The 23,082-nt window shown below is 30.8% G+C and overlaps 1 protein-coding gene across 1 annotated transcript; it reads left to right on the forward strand.

Moving 5' to 3' along the window:
* Positions 1-86: 86 nt before the first annotated feature.
* On the forward strand, positions 87-21,472 carry LOC123694700 (protein cueball). Its single transcript, XM_045640208.1, has 7 exons — positions 87-313; positions 14,617-15,013; positions 15,094-15,744; positions 15,973-16,170; positions 17,992-18,186; positions 18,552-18,660; positions 19,553-21,472. The coding sequence occupies exons 1-7, from the start codon at positions 250-252 to the stop codon at positions 19,664-19,666; spliced, it is 1,728 nt and encodes a 575-aa protein (XP_045496164.1). The 5' UTR covers positions 87-249; the 3' UTR covers positions 19,667-21,472.
* Positions 21,473-23,082: the final 1,610 nt, after the last annotated feature.

Consider the following 23,082-nt stretch of genomic DNA (forward strand, 5'->3'; position numbering starts at 1 on the left):
AGTGATAAGATTTTGTTTGGTATGTAAGTACATCAGTGTGTGGGCATGCGCAAAATGTTTTCAATGAACTTATTTGTATTTGAGATCGCGACAGGCGGCTGTGCGATTTTATTTAGTTTCGGTCTAGCACGCGCTACGCGTGGTTGTTACAGAGGCGCGCCCTCTATTTGACATTAGACTGAAACTCGTACAAATAATTCGATGTATCAGTGCATTTACTTAGAGAGTATCCAAAATTTATGAGATAAAATGTGTGCCCTAAAGTGTATTTTTGTTGCTTTCGCCCTTTACATAAACCTCGTTAGCTCCTGGGGTAAGTGTAGTAAAAATCAGCTGATGCATGACTTCAAAACACGTGTGATTTTTTCTGTAGTTACGCAACCGTTAAATGGGTTATTTAAGCTAGATGTTAAAAATTTAATTGAATCTGTATTTTTTGCACATACATTATCTGTAGTGATTTTCGCATGAAAAGTCGATAAGGCGGTAATTCGTTTGGCGCCACGACACCATTGCAAGGGGACAGCTAGTCACGTAGGCCACTTCGAACGGCACGGCTATAGTACGACCGATTTAAAGAGCATCTTGGTTAAACATTACTGTAGGAAGAAGTATCGCAAAGGCATTTAGTAGCATAATACACGTGAAAACGTAAACTGAAAGACGTATGCGGCATTAACCTTTAATTTAATTCACGCTAATATTGTCGTCTGACGATAACAAAAAACAAAAATATGTTTTACGGCCAAATGAAATAATATTATGTCACTTTCATATTACCTTAAGGAAAATGCAAGAAGTTGAAAATCTTTATATTTAACCTAAAAGTAAAAAAGAAAGCAAGAAACTTATAGAATATAGAAAAAAATACTTGTTTATGTAATAAACTGCACAGGATTTATTTTGTAATACATATTAACAATTAACACCGTTTTGAACATACAAAATGGGAATATCTCGTGCAGACTTAAAATTGAAATGATCACAAGCAAGTAGTATTATCTTAGATACTCCTACTTTATTGTGACATTGGTTCCTATTTAAACATTAAGTACATATTTTATTTATTTATTAATATTTGATATTTTCACCGTTTTATGCACTTACTTGTTAATTTTTGTTAAAGTTAAATAATGTCACCTCTAGTATAGAAATATTCATAATTATTTAGCTGTCTTAATTTAGCAAACTAATATCGAAAATAGGAACTTCCTGATATGTCCTACAATACAACTTATAGAGGGTAGATGTTTGTGGTCTGTGGTGGCCACCTCCTGTGAGTGAAATCTATCAAAAAATTTTACTTTGTATTCAGTAAGTTTTTTTACCGAAAAGCAGGGGAGGGTTAATTTTAGTAACTATCATTATGAACGCGCTTATTTAAAAACGCTCATAAGTATTTTTTTTAATTACCTATATAATATTATGATGGTAGGTATTTTATTAATAATGTAAAAGAAGTAAAGGTAGGTATATAGGTACAATTTATTTAATTGTGTAATTAACTTTTTATATAATGATCTATTATACTTACATATACCTACCTAAGTACTTGTTCAGTTTTCATGATGGTACCTATTTATTTTGATTATTTTTATGTTTTTGTTAGTTAAGTTCTGTGTCATCAATAAAAAGTTTAATAAAATTTTGCTTTTAATAACATCCTTATTGTTCAAGTAGCAAGTTGATTTTTTTGAGTAATTTTTAAGTATCAACTTATTTCAATCTACATAAAATTAGGTTTACCTAATTAACTAATAAAAATAACTTTAATAAAATTTGGTTTAATAAACTACCTATAGGTACGTACTTCGGATACCTAATTATAATAAAAACAGCCTAAGCTCCTAAAGCCATAAATTATTCAATAACAAAATAAATACAATCTGAGTAATAAACATTATTATTACCTAATTATAAAATCATAAACAGTTAATCTTTTTATTACTGTAATAATATCGTTTATCTGGTAGTTTTCCCAGTGAAGAATTGAGACGCCATATTTTCTTTAATTATTTACTAGGAAATTCTATAATCAATACATAATTGTAATTAACCCTTTCCTGCTTTCTTTGACCTCAGATTAAATTATAGATATGAATAAATAATAATATTCAATAACTTCCTCATAAATGAGAATGATAACATTGATACAGAATCATCAATCTGTAAAGCCTATAAATACGGGGAAAATCATTAAAAATTCAATTAAGGAAAAAATTCAATTATACGTACTAACTTCCCGTTTTTTTATTTTAAATAATGAATTAGTGTCAATCAAAATTGTTATCTATTATTGTAATATGTAGTTACAGTAATCTATATACATATAATAAATCTGTAGAAGGGTCAATTCTGTACATTGAAAATAGTGAAAAAATAAATAGCAGGGGGTGTTACTAGATCGATACCAAACCCAAATATGTGATTAAAAAAATTTTTGTCTGTCTGTCTGTCTGTCTGTCTGTCTGTCTGTCTGTATGTGAAGGCATCACGTGAAAACTAGCGGTTCGATTTCGATGAAACTTGGTATAATTATACCTTATTATCCTGGAAAAATACGTAGAAAAAAATTAATCTTAATTTTTCAGTTTTATCCATAGACGTTGTTCCGTAGAACCGCGAACACACGTTGCGTATTATTATAGGGATAGCCGTATTTGGGAATTGGGTCCAATAGATATTTATAAGATGTTATTGACAGAGGTACTCATAATGGAGAAATAACCATCCACGCGAAGACCGACATCCGCGCGGACGGAGTCGCGGGCGGAAGCTAGTGATTTAATAAAATCACAAATTAACAAAACATAATGTTTTTTTATTTGATTGAGCTTTTAAAGGATAAATAAATATGAATCATATTAAATACATGTACTTACTATATAAATAATAACTTGAAAAGTAGGTATTACGGATATAAAAAGGAACTAAGTACACATATATAAATGTATAATACACCGATAGCGATCCACGATAATTGAATTCTCATTAACTAATCTGTACCTACAACTTGGCCTCACAAATTTCCCTAGATTGTTGCATTTAAATCGCAAATCTGCAAAATTTTCAGATCCGTCCATTACGCATAAAGCAGGCAACAGCACGCAATGATTAACCTTCAAGGCTTTCAAGGAGAATAAATAGATACTATTCAATTGTACTTATTAAAGTTACACGGTTTCATTAACAATTAGTTGATTACTAGTAGTACATAATTATTAAAACAATCCTAAAAGTAAAATTGATACTAGGAAAATCAGCTCTAAGTACATATTTTTTTTTCTCTACACCATTTTTTACAATTCACAATGATAAGTCATTCTCAACAAAGTTATATTATGTACAAAAAAACTATGTATAAATCATGTACATATTATCTCTTATGGTATAAATTGAAAAGTTAAAAACTAAATAATTCTAATCTTTCTTCCGACGGGCGCTAATTTATCGAAACAAATGACAGATGTTATATAAATCGAGATTAATGATACTACTTACTTAATTATCATCGAAATTTACAAATAATGATAGTAAAATTCTAGAAATCCAAATATCATTTTAAATAGGATGCTAATTGCTCCACGTAACCTTTGATATCTATTGTATTTCATCTGGAACACGGCCATCGAACATAGTATTGACTTGAATACTACGTTTTTAGAATGCCTTTTTTTGGTTGACAAGACGTGTAATAACGTTTATTTGTCGGTCTAGGTCAATTCAGTTGTTTTTCGTCTCAAGTTCACGCACTGTTATTAATTTAGCACAAGTCTAAAACATAATGTAATACCTACATTTAGTTTCAAAGATATGTAATAAAGTTTAAAAAAATAAACTAATAGCAGTATCCTGAAATATCTCCAAACAGTTATGCTTACATAATATACTTTCATGAAAATATTTTCAGACCTATTTTTCTTTATCAATATTTAAGGAATGTATATTTATTAAAATCGCATAGTATTAATTATGCATTTATCGTAATTATGATGAATGATAAGAAGTAGGTACATGTTATGGATTATAATAATGCATGTGCGTTAAATTAATGCAGTTTGTTTGCTGAACAAGTTGCAAACGATAAATATCTTGGTATTAAATAGGTAATTAAATGTAGCTTCGATTACTAAATAACAAGTTTTTAAACGTAAAAAGTAGAGTCATTAACCTCTATTACTTTTTTTAACCTACCTCTTGACCTACCTAATAGGCGTGTAATGGGATAAAAAATAAATTTGAAAAAAAGATTCAATGTGTAGAACCATAAACATCTAACTTGCATCTAACGCTTTAGCAAATACATATAAGGTAAAAGCACCTAATACGGAGGTATTTCGCAACATTTGAAAGTAAGTATCAAAAATAAGCATTTGTAAGTCTTTCTAAAGGTGCCAAACCACTTTATCGTTAAAAGTGGAACTTTAATTTTGTATTGCTGTTGAGTCTATGTTTATTTTCATGATATTTCTTATTTTAAAAAAATATTAAAATAGTCACGTTGATTTTCCCTAATACGGAGGCATGATTTTGGTCAGAGCCTAATACTGCGGTAGGCGGCTCCTAATACGGAGGGTCAGAAATTATATTCATTGAAGTTCCGTACAAATAATATTTGTTAAATAATAGGAATGTGTTAGTAAAGTACATTGTAAGTTTTTTATTCATTGACCATTGGTTTGATGACGTTGATTCACTTTTAATGTGTTTCATTTATGCTTTTAGTTTTATCGAAAAAAAAAAACACGCATATCAAATAAGAATCCACAAAAAAGACACAAAACTTCTTATTTATTTACGCAACCCTAAATCTGGTAATTTTAAGTTCTATGAATAGGGCCGTAATAGGAGATCATATAACCTAATACAGAGTTACCTGAAAATATCTACCACCGTAATAGGAAAACTACTCGTGTTTTTAATAATCCTAATTCTGACCCATCAAAAATTCGATAAACAAGAGAATGTAAATGCTTAATCAAATGATAACAGTTTTTTGGCTCAGATGTGTAAAACTCAAATCAACAGTTATACAAAATAAATGATTTGTGATGCATTAAAATACACCTTCCTATTTTTACCCCTTCTAAGAAACAAACATTTTGTACTCAACCGATTTCATATTTAACTGGATTTCTAATTAAGAACACATACCGCAGAATATGGTTTCTAATTTATCAGATTAATAATTATTTCAACTAATCTTGGAATTAATTCAATAATTAAATAAAATGAAAGTTATAAACAATTAAACATGCCCAGTATTTTTCCTATTTCGGAGTTATGCCACCGTATTAGGATTAATCTATAAAATTTGTATCGTATTACGGCGGTATTTTATTTCTTATTTTTTGGGTAGAAAATGACTTACAAATATGAAACAAGCTATTTAAATAGTGAGTGTAATAGTAGGAAAATGCAATAAACAATACATATACAAACTTGACCGGCTTATTAATACGAAAAACTTAGTTTATAAATATTAGTGTACTTACTTTTGTTGTTTCGCGTTTGTATGGAAACACCTCTCATGTCGATGCCGTTACACAGATTGATTGATCTTGTTGTGTTGTCTATGTGCTATACTTGCAAACGTTAGTTAAGTCATGGAGTAATAAATTTGGAATAAATAGTTTACGTTTTGGTGTACTTAAAATTAATAAAACAGGAATAAAACTCGAAAATAGAAATACCTCCGTATTAGGAAGCGATTTTGACTACCGCCGTATTAGGAGCCTTTACCTTATGTATATTATAGACTTATTATAGAATATAGATCCCATGCGTTTTTTTATGATCCGAGAGCAACAAAATGACGTTCGTAAACCAATTTTTTCGTTACATTATGAACACAAAATCGGCTAAAAAGAAAATGTTATGTTAATCAAGTGTGCCTTCTGCATATCATCGAAAAGTAGCGTAATGTGAAACTTGTTTGATTGTATCGTTTTGCGGCGCGTGTTCGTCACGTACGCCAGGGGGACATTTCACACTATTGTTTATTTTATAGTCTATGGCTCTAAGCTCTCACGGGGTTTATATAGGTCCCATTTGTTTAGTCTATGCGTTAACCTTTTTTTGGGACTGCTTCTATTAAAAATCGAGAGGTATGATCGTAGAATGGATGTTTATTTAGCTATTTATTATAATTTCGCTACGTCTGAGTCGAGTCTAACACTTGAACTTTCTCCGGTCATGTCGGTATTGTATTCAAACTCAAACTTCTAAAATGCCCTTGTGTTTTCGCATGTGTATGTGAATATTTTGCGGATTAGTGTCATTGAGGTTGTTTGTAAGTCGGTCAGTAGGACATTTTCAAGTAAGATAGAAATGCATAAGTTTTTGTTTGCGTTTAAGACACAAGAAAACACTATTTTTATGAATCCATTTATCATATTTCCGGCAGCCTCCGCAATTAACTAATCCATGTTTGATTATTTTTATCTCTTACGACAAATGACTTATTTACATATTACAAATTTTGTTTATTTTATTTAGAAGGTACCTACACAAGGGTAAGTTCTGAACTTCACAACTAAACCATGGTATTTCCTAGGTATTTATTGTACTTGAAAATAAAATGACTATCTGTTCCGTGATAAATTATTAAATTCCGCATTCAACGTGACCTTATAGTATCTTATCAAATAGATACACTTATCCCTAACGATGTCTTGATAAAAATTATCCATAACGCGAAAATAATTCGCTCATATACCTAGGTATAACATCGGTGTTTATTGAATTTTACACGTGATGTGAAACGTGCCTATGAAATATTCATGTGCCGATTGTCCTATCTCCAAATTTTAATTCCGATCGTATTTACTATCTTTGAAACAAACAAATATGTCGTAAAGTTTTATTTAGGTACTCAAATATCATTGAAATAAAATAAAGGTGGAGGAATAATAAATGCAGTAAAGAATCTCGAAAAAAGTTTTATGCACGAAAACCACTTAACTAGCTAGGTATTTAAAAATATGTAAAAATTTGTAGTCTATATGTACGGTCTATGTGACTACGTAAGCATTTAATCAAATAAATAAAAATTTGCGCACTTCTAGCCTTTTTCATGATCTGTGTCTTTGTTTGTGGCTTCTTCTAAATTATTAAACAAATAAAGACAGTTGTTAAATATCGAAAGATTTTGTATTTCTAATTCGCATAACTCGCTTCAGTGCTAATTTAATAAGCCAAAATATTGCCCATTTATATAGAGATCTTTCTTATCCTGAATAGAAGGTTATAATATAGGTGATATCATAAAAATTCTACTGAAAGGCAATAACCAAGGCAATAACAGTTATAACAAACTGTCACGCACTTGGAATAGACAAGATGTTTAATAGTGTCAACACTGTAATATCTATACCTACCTAGTTTCCTAGAGCAAAACTTATATAACAAGAACTCCCTGAAACCTGAAAGTTAATATTCAATACAACTTCAACAAATATCTTGTTACATTGGTTAGTATTGTATTAGTTACTTATGTTAATTGAATGACAAATTTAGAATAAGAATTTATGTTTAGTGCTATAATAATTAATTATTATCTGAACATGAACCATAAAGTATGAAAGAAGTAGTTTGCCCTATCTTGGCTTTTCTTTTCAATACAAGTGAATATTCAAAAAATAAGAAAATATGGTATTCTTTAAATTCCATATTTCTATTCGCCGTAAAACTTGAATGTGTCTGTGGAAGTCTTGAGGAATCTGTTCATTCCTAACTAGCTTTCCGCCTGCGGCTTCGCCCGCGTTTTCAAAGAAAAACCCGCATATTTCCCGTTCCCGTTGGATTTCTGGGATAAAACCTAGCCTATGTTACTCGTGGATAATGTAGCTTTCGAATGGTGAAAGAATTTTTAAAATCGGTCCAGTAGTTTATGAGCCTATTCATTACAATCAAACAAACAAACAAAATTTTCCTCTTTATAATATTCAATAGTGTTTTCAATTTTGTCTTTGTTATTTTAATGCATATCGCATAATGTAGGTATATAAGACTTCTAAAAAAATTTACGGAATACAACGCTACTATAGATAAGAGTTTATAAATAAATATAGGTATCCACAGTGTATACGTGATCCTTATCCGACGTTCCAAAAACGACGGAGATTTTCAATTCACTGTTCTTTGCCATTGAAAATTGAAATTGTCCAATTTGTTTTCATTAATAAATTTTAATAAAATTAATAAAATAATACTTAAACAATATCCCGTTCGTATTTTGACGCAATGGCTGATTCTGAAAACTGATACCTAATCCTACTTTTAAATATTTATATAATAAAATATTAGCTAAATAGTTTTAATAAATATAAAGAAAGAATTATTCTAGTACTTGTCGACAGTCCTTGTTCGCTAAGATTTGTTTGAATAGATGTATGTAAGTATTTGGAAAAAATGCGGAAGTCTATGAGGATGGAGAGATTACGGATATGTTTGTAGGTATTTAAAATATTAATTTAAAAAAAAGATATAGGTAGTTAGGTACCTATAAAATATTAAAAACTTGCGGTTTGTATCTAAATTTAATATGTGTTTTAACGGCCTAATTAATGTTAAATATTAATTTGAATAAACATAGAATTATATTTTTAAAGTAGGTTAGAATGTATATAATTAATCCTAAACGGAAATATCAAATAAGAATAAAATAATCTTAGAAAATAATATAAAATTTAAAAGTAAATCAAATCAACATGGATTTCAAAGTACCTACCTATTACAAGAAATAGGTTCAGGGTTTACCGAACATACATTTGGAATTACCCCGTAGGTATCTACATTCACTGGTATTTTAGCAACAAACGAAGACTTCAAAAATAATAACTAAGACTTTCTAACAAGTACCTACCTAACTAACTACGTGGGAATCTAATCTAATATCTAATATATATTATAAAGGCGAAAGTTTGTATGGATGTATGGATGTATGGATGTTTGTTACTCTTTCACGTAAAAACTACTGAACTGATTACAATAAAATTTAGCACACATATAGAGGGTAACTTGGATTAACTCATAGGATAGTTTTTATCCCGGAAATCCCACGGGAACGGGAACTATGCGGGTTTTCCTTTGCAAACGCGGGCGAAGCCGCGGCCGGAAATCTAGTATGTATATTGTAATATAATATTTTTCGGGAAATAAATGTTATCAACCTTTTTTCATCTAGGTACTTAGTCAATATATCTAGTCATAGCATATATTATATATTACTTATGTATAAAACTATGTAACCTAGACTTTCAAGGGAATAGAAATATGGGAATCGACGTCAATGTTACGGGAATCCTAGTTGAGAATCAGCAGGAGCGTATAAATTTACGAATGTTGTTTATGTGAACTCAATACACAACAAATTCGGTGTAATGTCACATTTCCATATAGCAAAGTCATCTGTGTGTTTATTTGATGTAAAAATTATGCTTAGTCGCGGGCAGCTGGGGCACGATGTATAACTATGTCTCGTTTATAAATAAATAAATAAACTTGAGAGGATGTCTAGTTTATAAATAAATAAAAAAACTTGAGAGGTGTCAAGGGACACCCGAATAGAACGAAGTTCTATGAGAGAGAGAGAGAGAGACAGAGACAGACATAGAAACCTGCGCACGCCGCACGGCTTACAACTATAGCAAAAAGTGTCGTTACAACTTTTCGTCTTAATTTTTTCCGTCTAGCCCCCTTTCGCAACGCGCGATATGGAACTTCGTTCCAATAATGTTATAAGTTTTAAATAATTTTTTTTATGATAATTTTTAAGATTTATCAATACCTTCTAACTTCTAACTAATAGGTTCTAACCGTAAATGGCGAGCCAAAAAGATTACATAAAATATATAAATTTTATACGAGTATGTGATAAATATATATACATAATATGAATAAGACGGATATCACACGGATATGATTGTCACATGGCGGATATATTTTCTAGTCGACAGCTTTGTTAAAATGGTTAATTAATTCAAACAAAAATAATTTATGTAAGTTTATAGTGTATACAGTTGTAATTTTAATTATTTTAAGGTGTTGGGAAATACATCTATGTATAATTAAATTAATAATAATTAATGATATGGTTTCAATACAGTTTTCCTCGTAATTAGAAATTACGACTGAAAATTTTCTATATAGGTGTATGGTTAATTACAAAAAATAAAAGAAAATCATAATTTTTACAGTACCTACATTGTTAATTGATATCGATAGGTACTCTTTTTTCTGGGTACAAATCAAGTAAACAATATTAATTTATCTATGTAGTTATGTATTCAAGCGGTTCAATGCAATATTAATATGCACAAATAAACATTTTCCTATAAGTTCACTTCCTTCTAGCAATCGATCTTATTCTATAACAATACTTCTTACTATTAACTAGGTACATACTTTTATTATATTTTACTAGATTTCCGCCCGCGGCTTCGCCCGCGTTTTCAAAGGAAAACCCGCATAGTTTCCGTGGGATTTCCGGGATAAAAACTATCCTATGTGTTAATCCAAGTTACCCTCTATATATTGTGTGCTAAATTTCATTGTAGGTAATCGGTTCAGTAGAATTTGCGTGAAAGAGTAACAAACACACACACATCCTCACAAACTTTCGCACTTAAAATATTAGTAGGATTACAATGGTAATGGTACTGTTTGGTTATCTATATTATGTATATATCTTTCAAAATGGACGCGTAAATCGAACCGGTTTAATAAATTATTCGTTGACGTATATAATGTGGGTTAATTTAATTACAAACAGTGTAAATAAGCTTTAAACACGCATAATAATGACGTTTTACACTTGTACCAAAAAATAACACAAAAAAATCCTACCTAATGGATATTTCATATTAAAAGTAGTTAAGTACCTAAGTATATGTATTTTTATTTTAGTTTTTATTATTTGAATATTTTTTGTTTTTAAATGTCATACTTCCGCTGTAAATATTTCAATTAGGTAGAAACATTTTTATTTCTTGAAAAAATAGATAGAATTTATTATTTAAGTAACTCAGTAAGTATATTTAATTTTTAACAGACTCGTCATAAATAATGTTATTTTTTATTTATCTTTGCCGGTATTTCATGAAACATTAAATAAGCACGGTTTAATAAAGAAGAAAATAATAATTATTACATATTAATAATAAGCTAGTTGCCTCTTACACCAAATAAAATTAGCATGTTTTTAATTACTCAATAATTTGATTGACTTATTATATAACTCTTAACAACAATGTAAACACAATTAAATAGGTGTTGTAAATTATAATGTGTTATTATTATACTTATTGTTATTATTTATTTAGGTACTTTCTCTTTAATTACAATTTATTCTCTTTTTATCAGTATATGGCGACACTTTGACAGCGTTAAAATAAGTAATGAGTTCTTGAATTAAAAACAATACATCTTTATAACATGATTGTTTTGTTTAATGCGATTTATTTATAATCTATAAACCGGCATTAATTAGTTCCAACTGTATCGCGTTGTTATTTCTGAAAGTAAATATAAACAACTAGCTTTCCACCCGCAGCTTCGCCCGCGCAGTCAAAGAAAAAATAGTTCCCGTTCCCGTGGGATTTCCGGGATAAAACCTATCCTATTTCCCGGGATAAAAAGTAGCCTATGTCCTTACTCGGGTATCAAAATATCTCCATACCAAATTTCATGCAAATTGGTTCAGTAGTTAAGGCGTGATTGAGTAACAGACAGACAGACAGACAGACAGAGTTACTTTCGCATTTACTACTCTGTCAAGAAAGTACCGGGAAAATATCAATAATACACAAAAATTTTGTTATTCATCCAAATTTATTTTATCGCCTTCAAAGTATGCTCCCTCAGAAACTATACACATACGCCAACGAATAATCCAATCATCAAAACATTTTTTAAACGCTGTTTCCGAAATGGAGTTCAGTTCTCGCCGCGAATTCTCCTTTATGTCTTCTACCGATTGAAAACGGGTGCCACGAAGTTGTTATTTGAATTTAGGAAAAATAAAATAGTCGGCTGGAGCCATATCTGGTGAATACGGTGGTTGCTCGATGGTATTTGTTGAGTGTTTGGACAAAAATTCGTTCACAATGATGGCCTTGTGCGAAGGCGCATCGTCGTGATGCAATATCCAAGAATTTTCTTTCCACAAAACTGGCCTTTTTCGTCGAATTTGTTCTCTTAAACGCCGCATAACGCTCAAAATATAATATACTTTATTTACCGTTTGACCTTCTGGCAAGAATTCCGAGTGCACAACACCGCGATAGTCAAAGAAAACAGTCAACATGACCTTGACTTGTGATCGACTTTGACGTGGTTTTTTTTGGTTTTGGTTCAGTTGGAAGACGCCATTCCGAAGCTCGTTGACTAGTTTGCATGTCAAACTCGTAAACCCACGTCTCGTCACCAGTAACAATGCGTTTCATGAATGTTGGGTCGGTATTGACTCGTTCTAGCATGTCATCAGCGACTCTGATGCGATTGAGTTTTTGAAGAAAATTCAGGTCTTTTGGGACTAGCCGGGCGGCAACACGTTTCATACCCAAATGATTACTTAAAATGGTACGGATCCGACTCGTGAGATACAGAAAGATAGGCGGCCATCTCTCTCAAACTTGCATGAGGATTTTCAGTCACTATTTCCTTCACTTTTGCAATGTTAACTTCAGTTGCAGACGTTGATGGCCTACCAGAGCTTTGCAAATCTTCCATCACATCTCGACCATTTTTGAACGCTTTGTACCAATTATAAGCACGTGTTTTTAATAAGTCGATTTACCATATGCCTTCTGTAACATTTTCAGTGTCTCCGAACACGAAATTCCATTGGCGATGTAAAATTTAAGACGAACTCTTTGTTCGATGTTTTTGTCCATTATGAAATTCGTAATACACGCTAGATATTATAAAACTAAAAACAGCACTGTTTTTAATTTAAATGACGGATGCTACTCAAACTCCGCGCCAAAATAGAAAACAGTTGTACCAACCTTACAACAACAAAAAAAACAAAAATTTGAATTTGGAACCATAAACAAATCATTCATTCCCGATACTTTGTTGACTGAATGTATAATAATATTAGTATGGATATGTCGGAGGACAGGATATAGATTAAAAATACAATAATAATTATGAGTCGATTATAAAATATCTAGACAATATTTTTGTTTCCGATTTAATTAAGTATCTTACTGAACTTTTTGCTAATCTTATGTCTGTATAAAATTGTCCTGCAGAAGCCGATAATCAGTTTTTGAAAAATAAATTGACTCCGAAAGAACGTTGTTCATTTCAAATGGTATACCTATTTGTTATTTTAATTAATTATTTACGTGTTTTACTGAACCGTATCGTAACTTGTGCAAGAGGCTTTGTAAGTAGCTCATTACTAATTACTATTAGTATTTTGTTGAAATACCTAGGTACTTACATTGTTTTAGTTTGTTTGTGCCAAGTAAGTAGGTACTAATGGCTAAATAAATATTGGTTTATGTTTTTTATTAAACCTATCTATTATCTTATTGTTGATTCTGATAGATACCTAATAGATATTATGTTATTTCATTTCGCATTGTTTTATCTGAAACTAAAAGCACTATTGTACCTAAATATTGTGCTAAAAGAATGCGCAAGTGCCGTAACCAATTCCTACATTTTTTAATAACATAAGTAATTACTAATTCGTAACGTCTCATTACAAGATTTATCATTTATTATAATAATTATTATTAATTAGGTTTATTTTAGTACTTTAAATGCCTTATCATCATAGTATCAACTATCAAGGCTTGACCGTCTTCATTGAAATTATACATTTACATACAAGATAAGTATCTATAAGTACGTAATTAACATATTTTGTTGCGCGCGTCATTGTCTACGAAATGATCTAGTTGGTTACGCTTCGCTTGGGTGTTTTCCAAACGTCTCGTGATTAGTACATTTGGTATGAAGTAATTGTTGGCTGATAACAGCTCTGCTCAAGGTCCCCTTGAATACACACCCTCTAGGCTAGATTTCATTGAGTATACGGTTAATTAATTAGGTAAGTAGTTATTTTTCATAAGGAAACCTTAACAGGTTGAAGGTATTGGGCTAGAATCGAAATCGTTACCTACTTGATAAAAAATAGTTATTGCGACGTTGATGAACTTAATTAATTACTTAGTTATACCTAAACTTTTAACTACAAGAATATTAAGAACGGAGGCTGGATATTTCATGGAAAATTTCACTTCTAAAGTAAATAAAAAATATCCGATAATGAAAAAAACATACGTCACTGTACAAATAAGCTGCTTGTTAATATGTAGATAAGTAAATTGTAGTTACGTAACTCGTAAGTCGTAACGTGTGATCAACCCCAACATTATCGCTGTTGGTCATTGGACTCGATCCATAGAATTCCTTTGCCAAAATATGCTGGTGTCGATGACAGAAATAATCGCCAATACTTACGTAGGAAGTTATTTGCGAGATATCAGAGTTAGAGGCTATCGATACGGTCATTGCGGTCAAAACCATACATACCATAAAACAATTATCATCAGCGATTCCACGAATTGAGATTTTATTGTAATTTTTTTGTTCCAGACATTGCAATCACGACAGGGGACCAATTAGAATTTTACACAAACAAAACAAAGACGAAAAATGAAGGCGAACGTTTCAGAGATCTCACAGCCTTGGCGTATGATGCCGTCCACAATATGTTGCTATTCGTCGATAAACAAAACGATAATGCGTCTATATTTAGCTTCAACTTAGCAACGAAGAAATACCAACCACTGGTCGGGAGACGATCTTATGAAAACATTCAAGGAATAGCCTTTGATCCTATTACTGGAAAACTTTTCTGGACGGACACAAATGAAAGAAGTATATACTGGACTTCTTTATGGCCAAGATCAAAGAAAGATATCTATGGAAAGGTCCTTATCAAAATGGATTATGAAATACCGAGAGATATTGCCGTCGATAGTTGTAGAGGGTGAGTAAACTACTACGTTAAATTTACGTTAATATTTAGCTCTGTTTATATAAAAAATGATAATTAATTTGTAATTCTAGGTACATCTACTGGACCAATACAAATATTACCAAACCGTCCATTGAAAGAGCAAGATTTGACGGCAGTGAAAGGAAAATCATCATTGACACAGATATCCACATGGCAGTAAGCATTGCAGTCGATCAGAGGACAAGCAAATTGTATTGGGCGGACGATAAAGAGGGTATACATTATGCGATCGAAACATCCAATTTAGATGGATCCGGGAGAAGAAAAGTGTTAGTGGGAACATATCATCAGCCAAACGCACTGGCCGTATCCAAAGATTCTATTTACTGGGTCGACTGGGGCTTTAAATCCGTGTGGAAAATTGATAAAGACGCTCCGCCCTATACGGACCCAGAAGAGATTATAACTTTCAACAATGAAGTACCCTTCGGCATAGTCGCCAATTACGATATTGCGGATCAAACAAAGGGGATTACGGAGTGTAAAAACCTAATGGAATACGCACAAAATAAGTCTCAAATCAATGAATCTTTCACAATTCCAAGTGACGCTGGATTGTTTTGTTTGCACGGTGTCAAGAATGGTACTGAATGCAAATGTTCTTTGGGGTATTCTGGCGATCGCTGTGAGGTGTATTTGTGTGAAAACTTTTGCCTCAACGGCGAATGTACGGTGACTTCAGAAGGACAGCCTACCTGCAGGTACCGTCAGATTGTAATTTAAATACTTTTGTTTTTATTTATTATATGCATTGTGCATTGTTCTGTCGGTTTATTTTGTTTGAAATGTTTTAAAGATATTGTTATGGACATTCAAGAATAGAATAAACAAACGATTGGTATCATTAATACATTTCAATGTGTTTAGTCTAATAATCTATGCAATATTGTAATGCAGTAGGTAGTATCTAAACTGTGTTTTTATTTAAGGTGCAAAAATGGTTTCTCTGGAACAAGATGCGAGGTCAACGAATGTAAAGGATACTGTTTGAATGGTGGAATATGTACAATGGAAAACTCAAAAATACCTACATGTTCATGTAAAAATAATTTTGAAGGGACAAGATGTGAGATGAAAAAAGTATCAATAGTTGAAACAATTCCCCCTGTTTTAAAGGAAACTTGCAGGTACTTAATTAATGATTAAGAACATATTTTTGTTTTCAGTTACTTTAACGCTAACAAGCTTTTTAAAAATACCTTATTACATTGGAAAAAAAAATATCTTAGAATTTTTTGTGATAAAATTAGCAAAACTTTAAAATGTTATACAATGATCGAATCGGTTTTTCAAAAGATAATTAATTGAATGACGCGTAAAATTTTCTTAGTAACGAACGTTCATTCAATAATCAATCAAATAATTAATACTACTACTATTCTAAATGCGAAAGTAACTCTGTCGTCTATCTGTCTCAATCACGCCTTAACTACTGAACCAATTTGCATGAAATTTGGTATAGAGATCTACTTTTTACCCCGGGACTTAGGATAGATTTTATCCCGGAAATCCCACGGGAACGGGAACTATGCGTATTTTTCTTTGACTGCGCGGGCGAAGCCGCGGGTGGAAACCTAGTATCTTATAAATAATAAATATCCATTTGACATTCGCTAAAATTATCTAACAAGAAACCGGGACAAATGATTCGCCAATGTCAAGAGTAAAGGCACGATAAGTATTGTTCTGTGTGAGAATTGGAAAATCAAGATTTTTGACAGTTCAATGTTAACTACTTAACCGAGTTTGATGTTACTGCGAGCATTTAGTAGGTAGTTCGCTATCTAATTTTTAACTTAATATATAATATAACTGTTACTGTTAGCTAGGTAATTAACTATGTATATTATAATGATCAGGGAAGACTTACTGTTAGATGAGTAGGTACTTAAAATTTTATAAAGTTGAATTTTATCTTTTAATTTTTGTGAACAAGACCTTGATTTGTGGTTTGAACCTCTAAGTAAAGCGGAAATGTTATACAATATAATAATTCCTATGTACATTGAAAGTTATTTAATATTTCGTAATGCTCCAAATTAATATTGTATATTGAATAATAAAAATATCTCTCGCCATTTTAAAGTAGTTTAAGAGTAGTCAGGTTTTTTCTTAAAACTACTTTTACATGTAAAATCTAGTTATACCTACGTAGTATAGTTATATAGGTAGTATAGTTAAATACGTAGCATAGTTATATACGTAGTATAGTTATACGTAGTATAGTATTTACGTAGATAGGTACTACATAAATTCCACACTTCATTGCTACCATATTTTGTAATGGGAATTAGGACAGTTTAAAATACTTAAGAAGTCGTAAAATTAAAATTAAAATTTAAAATTAATAACAAAAAACATTACTTTGATAATGATGAATAAAAATGTATGTTACTAATTATTGACATACTTTCAAGTTGGAATACAAATCGAAGTTAATGAATATAGGTGTATAACGTATGACCCTCCTTGATCTAGCATGTATTCATTATTAATTATTATGCAATATATGTTAAACTGTGCCTGTTATAAATAAATTAAAACAACATACAAATTAGCTACCTAGGTATTTCGCGGTTTTTAAGTTTATGCACTTGCTATAACCTGTAAGGTCATTCGTATTATATTGTTATTGGTAGTTATAAAACCTCTTTATGTACACTTATAATCATAAAATGTTAAGTAGGTACCTTTACAATTTATTTATAGCAACACATATTTAAACACTTATACCGGATACGGTTTATTTTATTTCTGTCTTAACTTACCTCTGTTTAAAAGCTAGTCGGTTTCCTGAAATAACATTACTTACGCAGATGATATTTTTGGAAAACCCCACAAAAAAAACGCGAAATTTAGTTGCTGATACATATCAGCAACAAAATTTCGCACGCAACAATTTTTTATACATATAAATACTAAGTACATTATAATTTATTTTATTACAGTTGCGAAAAAGTAAACAAGACAAACACTCAACAAGACACGCTAACAGTCAACGACGACGAGTACGTCGACTCTTGCGCAGGCTGGGATAATGTACGGGACCCGATTCTCATGGTTTTGGGGATCCTTTGTGGGCTCCTGTGCTTGGTTTGCGCTTACCTCATTACGAAGGTCTTGCAGTTGACGAAACGGCCAAGGTATGTGTCAATAATGTGTCATAAACGTATTGTGATCAAATAGTGAGTTCATGTTAGAACAGACCTCTTTTAAAAGGGTGGAGGTAACAAATTCTAAGCTTAATATTTTCATAAAATTTTGAACGCTCAAGGGCTACTTAATTTTAAGATAGACGCTAAGTAGGTACCTATTTAAAAGTGCATAGACGAAAAAATAAAGATAAAACAAAAATATTTCGGATAGGTACCTAAGCGAAGCAGAGAACTTCAGAGCTGCCGATTCGTCTATAGCTGTGACATTCTACAGTAAGAACATTTACAAAGCTGACCCAAGGCTATTTTATATTAATAATTCTTCTCATAATAATTCATTCATTCATTCACAGGATCAAAAAGCGTATAATAGTAAACAAGAATGTGACGCCTCTCACAGCTCGCCCCGACCAATGCGAGATCACGATAGAAAACTGCTGTAACATGAATATTTGTGAAACTGTAAGTAAAAACATAATATTAATATTCGGTATTGAGTGAAAAAAAAGTAATTTGATACTTTCTTACTAAAAAATACTATGTATGTATAGTTAAGTACTTTTGAGCTCGTATATTGGCAAATATGGTGAAGCAGCAATGATATCAAATGCCCTAGAGCCATTGAAAGAATAATGATTATTATTTATTATCTTTTCATTAGTTTTGTTAAAACATAATATAGTCTTAATATATTTTTGAAAAATTTCCTTGTAAAATTGCTTTTTCATGAAATATACAATCTAGTATCTAGTAAGTAGGCACCTATCTACAGTTTATTTATGGAATGCAATATACGTTTTACTAATTATCTTTACAAATTAACAGCTAGCTGTTTTAATAACAAGCAATAACATATTATGTATTATATACTTGATTAAACGCACGTACACCGTAATATCTGTAAATGTTGCCACTATAAAAATTATCAATTAAATCGGATGATATTTCTAGAATAATTTTATTTATATGATAATTACAGCAATTAATACTGGGTCAAAAGTCATTAGTTACGTAGGTACCTATCGGCAAAACATTTATACAGTAACAGTTCGCGGATTGTAAAAAAGTCGATAGCAGCCTTGTTCTGTTTTTACATTTTGCTTTCCTCGTAGATTCCGCTATTTTGACGTGCTTTTTATCTCATCAAATTTGATAAAAATTTAAATGTCTATTAGTGTAAAGGTTCACGAACTAATAATGGCATAATAAGTACTTAGCCATCTTAGAACGTGATAAAAAGTAAGCTGTATCGTATCCGAAATTAATAGTCTTGTAAAATAAACTTCATTTGCTTAACTAATATGAACCTTCGTTGATATTCACCTTATCATTAAAAATTATATTTTTGTTACAGCCATGTTTCGAACCCAAATCTACAATAAGGCCGAGTCTAATGAACTCAAAGCCGGGCAAGGAAGAAAAGAGAAATCTAATCGCCAATATGGAAAATCCGGACGACATGTATTAACACTAGATACTTATTTCTGTACTTAAGTACGGTTTGGTAAAAAATCCAAAGGTTTACCTAACATATTGTGATATTCGTTATAGGCAAGGCGAACGTTTATTTTAAATTGTCGTCAAATTGTGCTCAGGTTTGAAAAACAATACGTGTGAAATAATGTTTATAGCGACGGAACTTTTTTACTTTGTAATAGATGTTATTTTTAACTTAAAATCTGAGTACAAGCGAACTAGATTTTAAGTTATCATTGTACAATAAGAAAGTCTAAAATGAAGTCTGTTAGTTATTAAGTGAAATGATTTTGTAGAAATTTTCTTTTTCGACCACACCGTGCCTTTCTGTAGTTGTGATTATTTTATTGCACACATATTCATCAAAATAATGCTATTTATTTAGCTCTCGTTGGTTGTCAAAAGATTTAAAAAAGAAAAATCGTTTTTTATACACAGCTTAAAATTTAGAGCTATAATCGTGCCAAATAATAATTATTTTATTGAATTGACATTAATGTAATAATTTCTTTTTATTAATTTGATTTTAATCATTGATTCAATATTTTGTTTCATTTCATCATGTTTAAAGGGAAATCGATTTTATAAGATGAATCAATTCCTTTCGGTTGTATAAAAGGCTTAACTTTACTCTTGCCTTTTTTAGTTATTTAAGTTTGAAAACAACGACATCTTTTAAAAGAATTTTGTGTTCATATCAATTGTGTTCTTATAAAACTATGAGTTGTATGCAATATGTGAGCGTGCGCGATGGGCCCTACTATTGTAGTGCAGCTATTTATTAAACTTAACAAAAAAGCCTTAATAATATATAAACTTTTATGTGCTTAGAAAACAAAATATGGTATCCCTGGTACGAAGTTTTTACAACTATTTGCTTGAATATGGCAATAAAATCTGTCATTATTTTGTTGCCATATTGCGAAGCGTACCTTAATTTTTAATTAGAAGAATGCAATAAAATTCACGTTACTTAACATTTAACTGTAAGGTAAAATTATTATTGTAAATCTAAGATCATACCTATGAATCAAAGCGTCTTTCTTAAAAATATATATTTTATATCTCATACTAATGAGATACATTTGAACTTCATCTAATTTGAACATCCATTCCAACATTATATACGTTTTATATTATAATTAATGTACTTATACAATTCTTTAAGAATGTAAAAAGGATATCAACATTATTTTTGTTCTGTATTTGCTTCGCATATTAGTGGCTTTATGTATCGAGTGAGATTTAGTAGCGGTCCAAGGCACTTACTGTTTGTTTATCTGTGCCTCTTTTTCCACGTTGAAAATGCACTGAATGTTAGTCTTGTAATAATTTACGTTCCTATAATTTTATTTAGATATCTACTAAATTATGTAACAAATTCATTATTTTTTGGCTTTTATTTACTGAACCATAGATAACATTTTACTTTTGACATTTGAAGATTGCCTGTCACAAATCGAGTTTCAAGTGTAATTTGTGAATCTCACACATATATTTATTTTATTCAAAATTGAAAACGGTTGGCAATTATTTTTAAGTATTAACAAGCAAATTATTTATGAAAACCCAAAGACACTGTTAACCGCTAGAGGCACCTTACCATTATTTATTATTGGCATAGACAAGCATAGGTACTTAGTTATGTAGTTAGAAAATTTATATCATAATAGATTTAGCTTAGTTCGTGGATTAATAATATCCACATGAGAAATGTGATATTATTGAGTCTTTGTATAAGCCTCTTTTAGATATAAAAAATATGTTTTATTATAAAAATAAAGTGCTTTGCAAAGGATACTATGACTTTTATTAAAACAACTTATTTCATTTCACAACATTTATTTAACATTTACTCAGTCGATGATACAATTTTATATAATAAGTAATGACATGTATGATAAAATATACCTATATTCAACAAATAACCAGATAGCATAACAACATAAACGACAAATTTATTGGAATGATTTTTTAAACAAAAACAAAATAAAACACTAACATAAACAATGTATACAGCAATACAAAACAGCAAACTTTGTCTCTTTTACGTTAAAAGATAACTTATTTTATGAGATCTCATAGATACATTGTATACATTGACCAGTATTATAATATTATACCATATACAGGCATACAGTATTGTATATAAATTATGAACATACAATTAGAAATGGAACGCGAAGGCAGAACCAAGATCCTTCATTTCTATCATATTTTCTAGCAATGATATAAAAAAACAATTTGGTGGTATGTTCCGAAAATAATAATAGTACAACTAATTTGCGACTTTATTATGGAATTATATGCAATTAAAGTAGAATGTATGAAAATTTAATGAAACAAGACAAACTAACTACTGAGTTACATAACGGATACTATGTATGCATTGTTGAAGTGAAACTTCTTTATCGGGGTTGGAAAAAAATTTAGTGTAACATTTTTTCGTTACGCGTGACATTTTTCCGTTACGCGCCATCTTTTTCTTATCCCTAACACGCGTATTTCTGTAAAGTTGCATATAGTAAATTATTTTTTTTTAAATAAGGTCATAAAGAAGTTTCACATCTTACGTGTGTACACGCACACATTTTTTTAAACTATCTCATAGATATTTACTACACTTAACATCACAGTAAGACTATAGTACTATACTACTTACCCATGTAAGACGCACACATATAATAATTTAAATCTTAATATATATAAATCTCGTGTCACAATGTTTGTCCTCAATGGACTCCTAAACCACTTAACCGATTATAATAAAATTCGCACACCATGTGCAGTTCGATCCAACTTGAGAGATAGGATAATTTAAATCTCAAATCGTTGTAGAGAAAGCGGGCGAAGCCGCGGGCGGTAAGCTAGTAATTATATAAATTATAATTCGATAATGTTACATTTCAAAGCTGTTATATGCTACAACTTTTACTTGTCAGAATAATGATACATATATTATAGCAATTATGGCCTGCGCAGACGAGGGATTTAGTCCGCGGACTTTTTTCCGCTAAAATAGATCACTTACAACTGTATCGAGTAAGTCCGCGGCGGAGTTTTTATTCGCGGAGCGTACTTTTTTCTTCGCTATGAAGAAAAGTCTCTCGTCTGCACGGGCCATTAAATAAATTCTCACTTTGAACAAATCTTTTACTTCTAAAATGAAATTATATAAGATATTTCCTTATAATAAACAGACACAGCAATTGGAGACTATTGCTAGCACAAATATTAAGCTTTTAAACATATTGTAAGTTATAGCCACCACAAAAGACTAGAAACATGTTTCTATTTACTATTATATTCCTATATATTAATTATTTTTTCTATTTTATTGTATTATTATATTCCTATTTTTTACAGCTTACAAAATCTAGCGCTAGGCCTCATGTCCGCGGATAACAC

This window comes from Colias croceus, chromosome 9, assembly GCF_905220415.1.
Source record: "Colias croceus chromosome 9, ilColCroc2.1".
In the NCBI taxonomy this organism is placed as follows: Eukaryota; Metazoa; Arthropoda; class Insecta; order Lepidoptera; family Pieridae; genus Colias; species Colias croceus.

Bases quoted from the DNA above. Each gene is read 5' to 3' on its own strand.
- LOC123694700 (XM_045640208.1), top strand. From the start codon at position 250: ATGTGTGCCCTAAAGTGTATTTTTGTTGCTTTCGCCCTTTACATAAAC. The intron at 15,014-15,093 runs GTGAGTAAACTA...TTGTAATTCTAG, and splicing joins GCCGTCGATAGTTGTAGAGG to GTACATCTACTGGACCAATA. The intron at 18,661-19,552 runs GTAAGTAAAAAC...TTTTTGTTACAG, and splicing joins ACATGAATATTTGTGAAACT to CCATGTTTCGAACCCAAATC.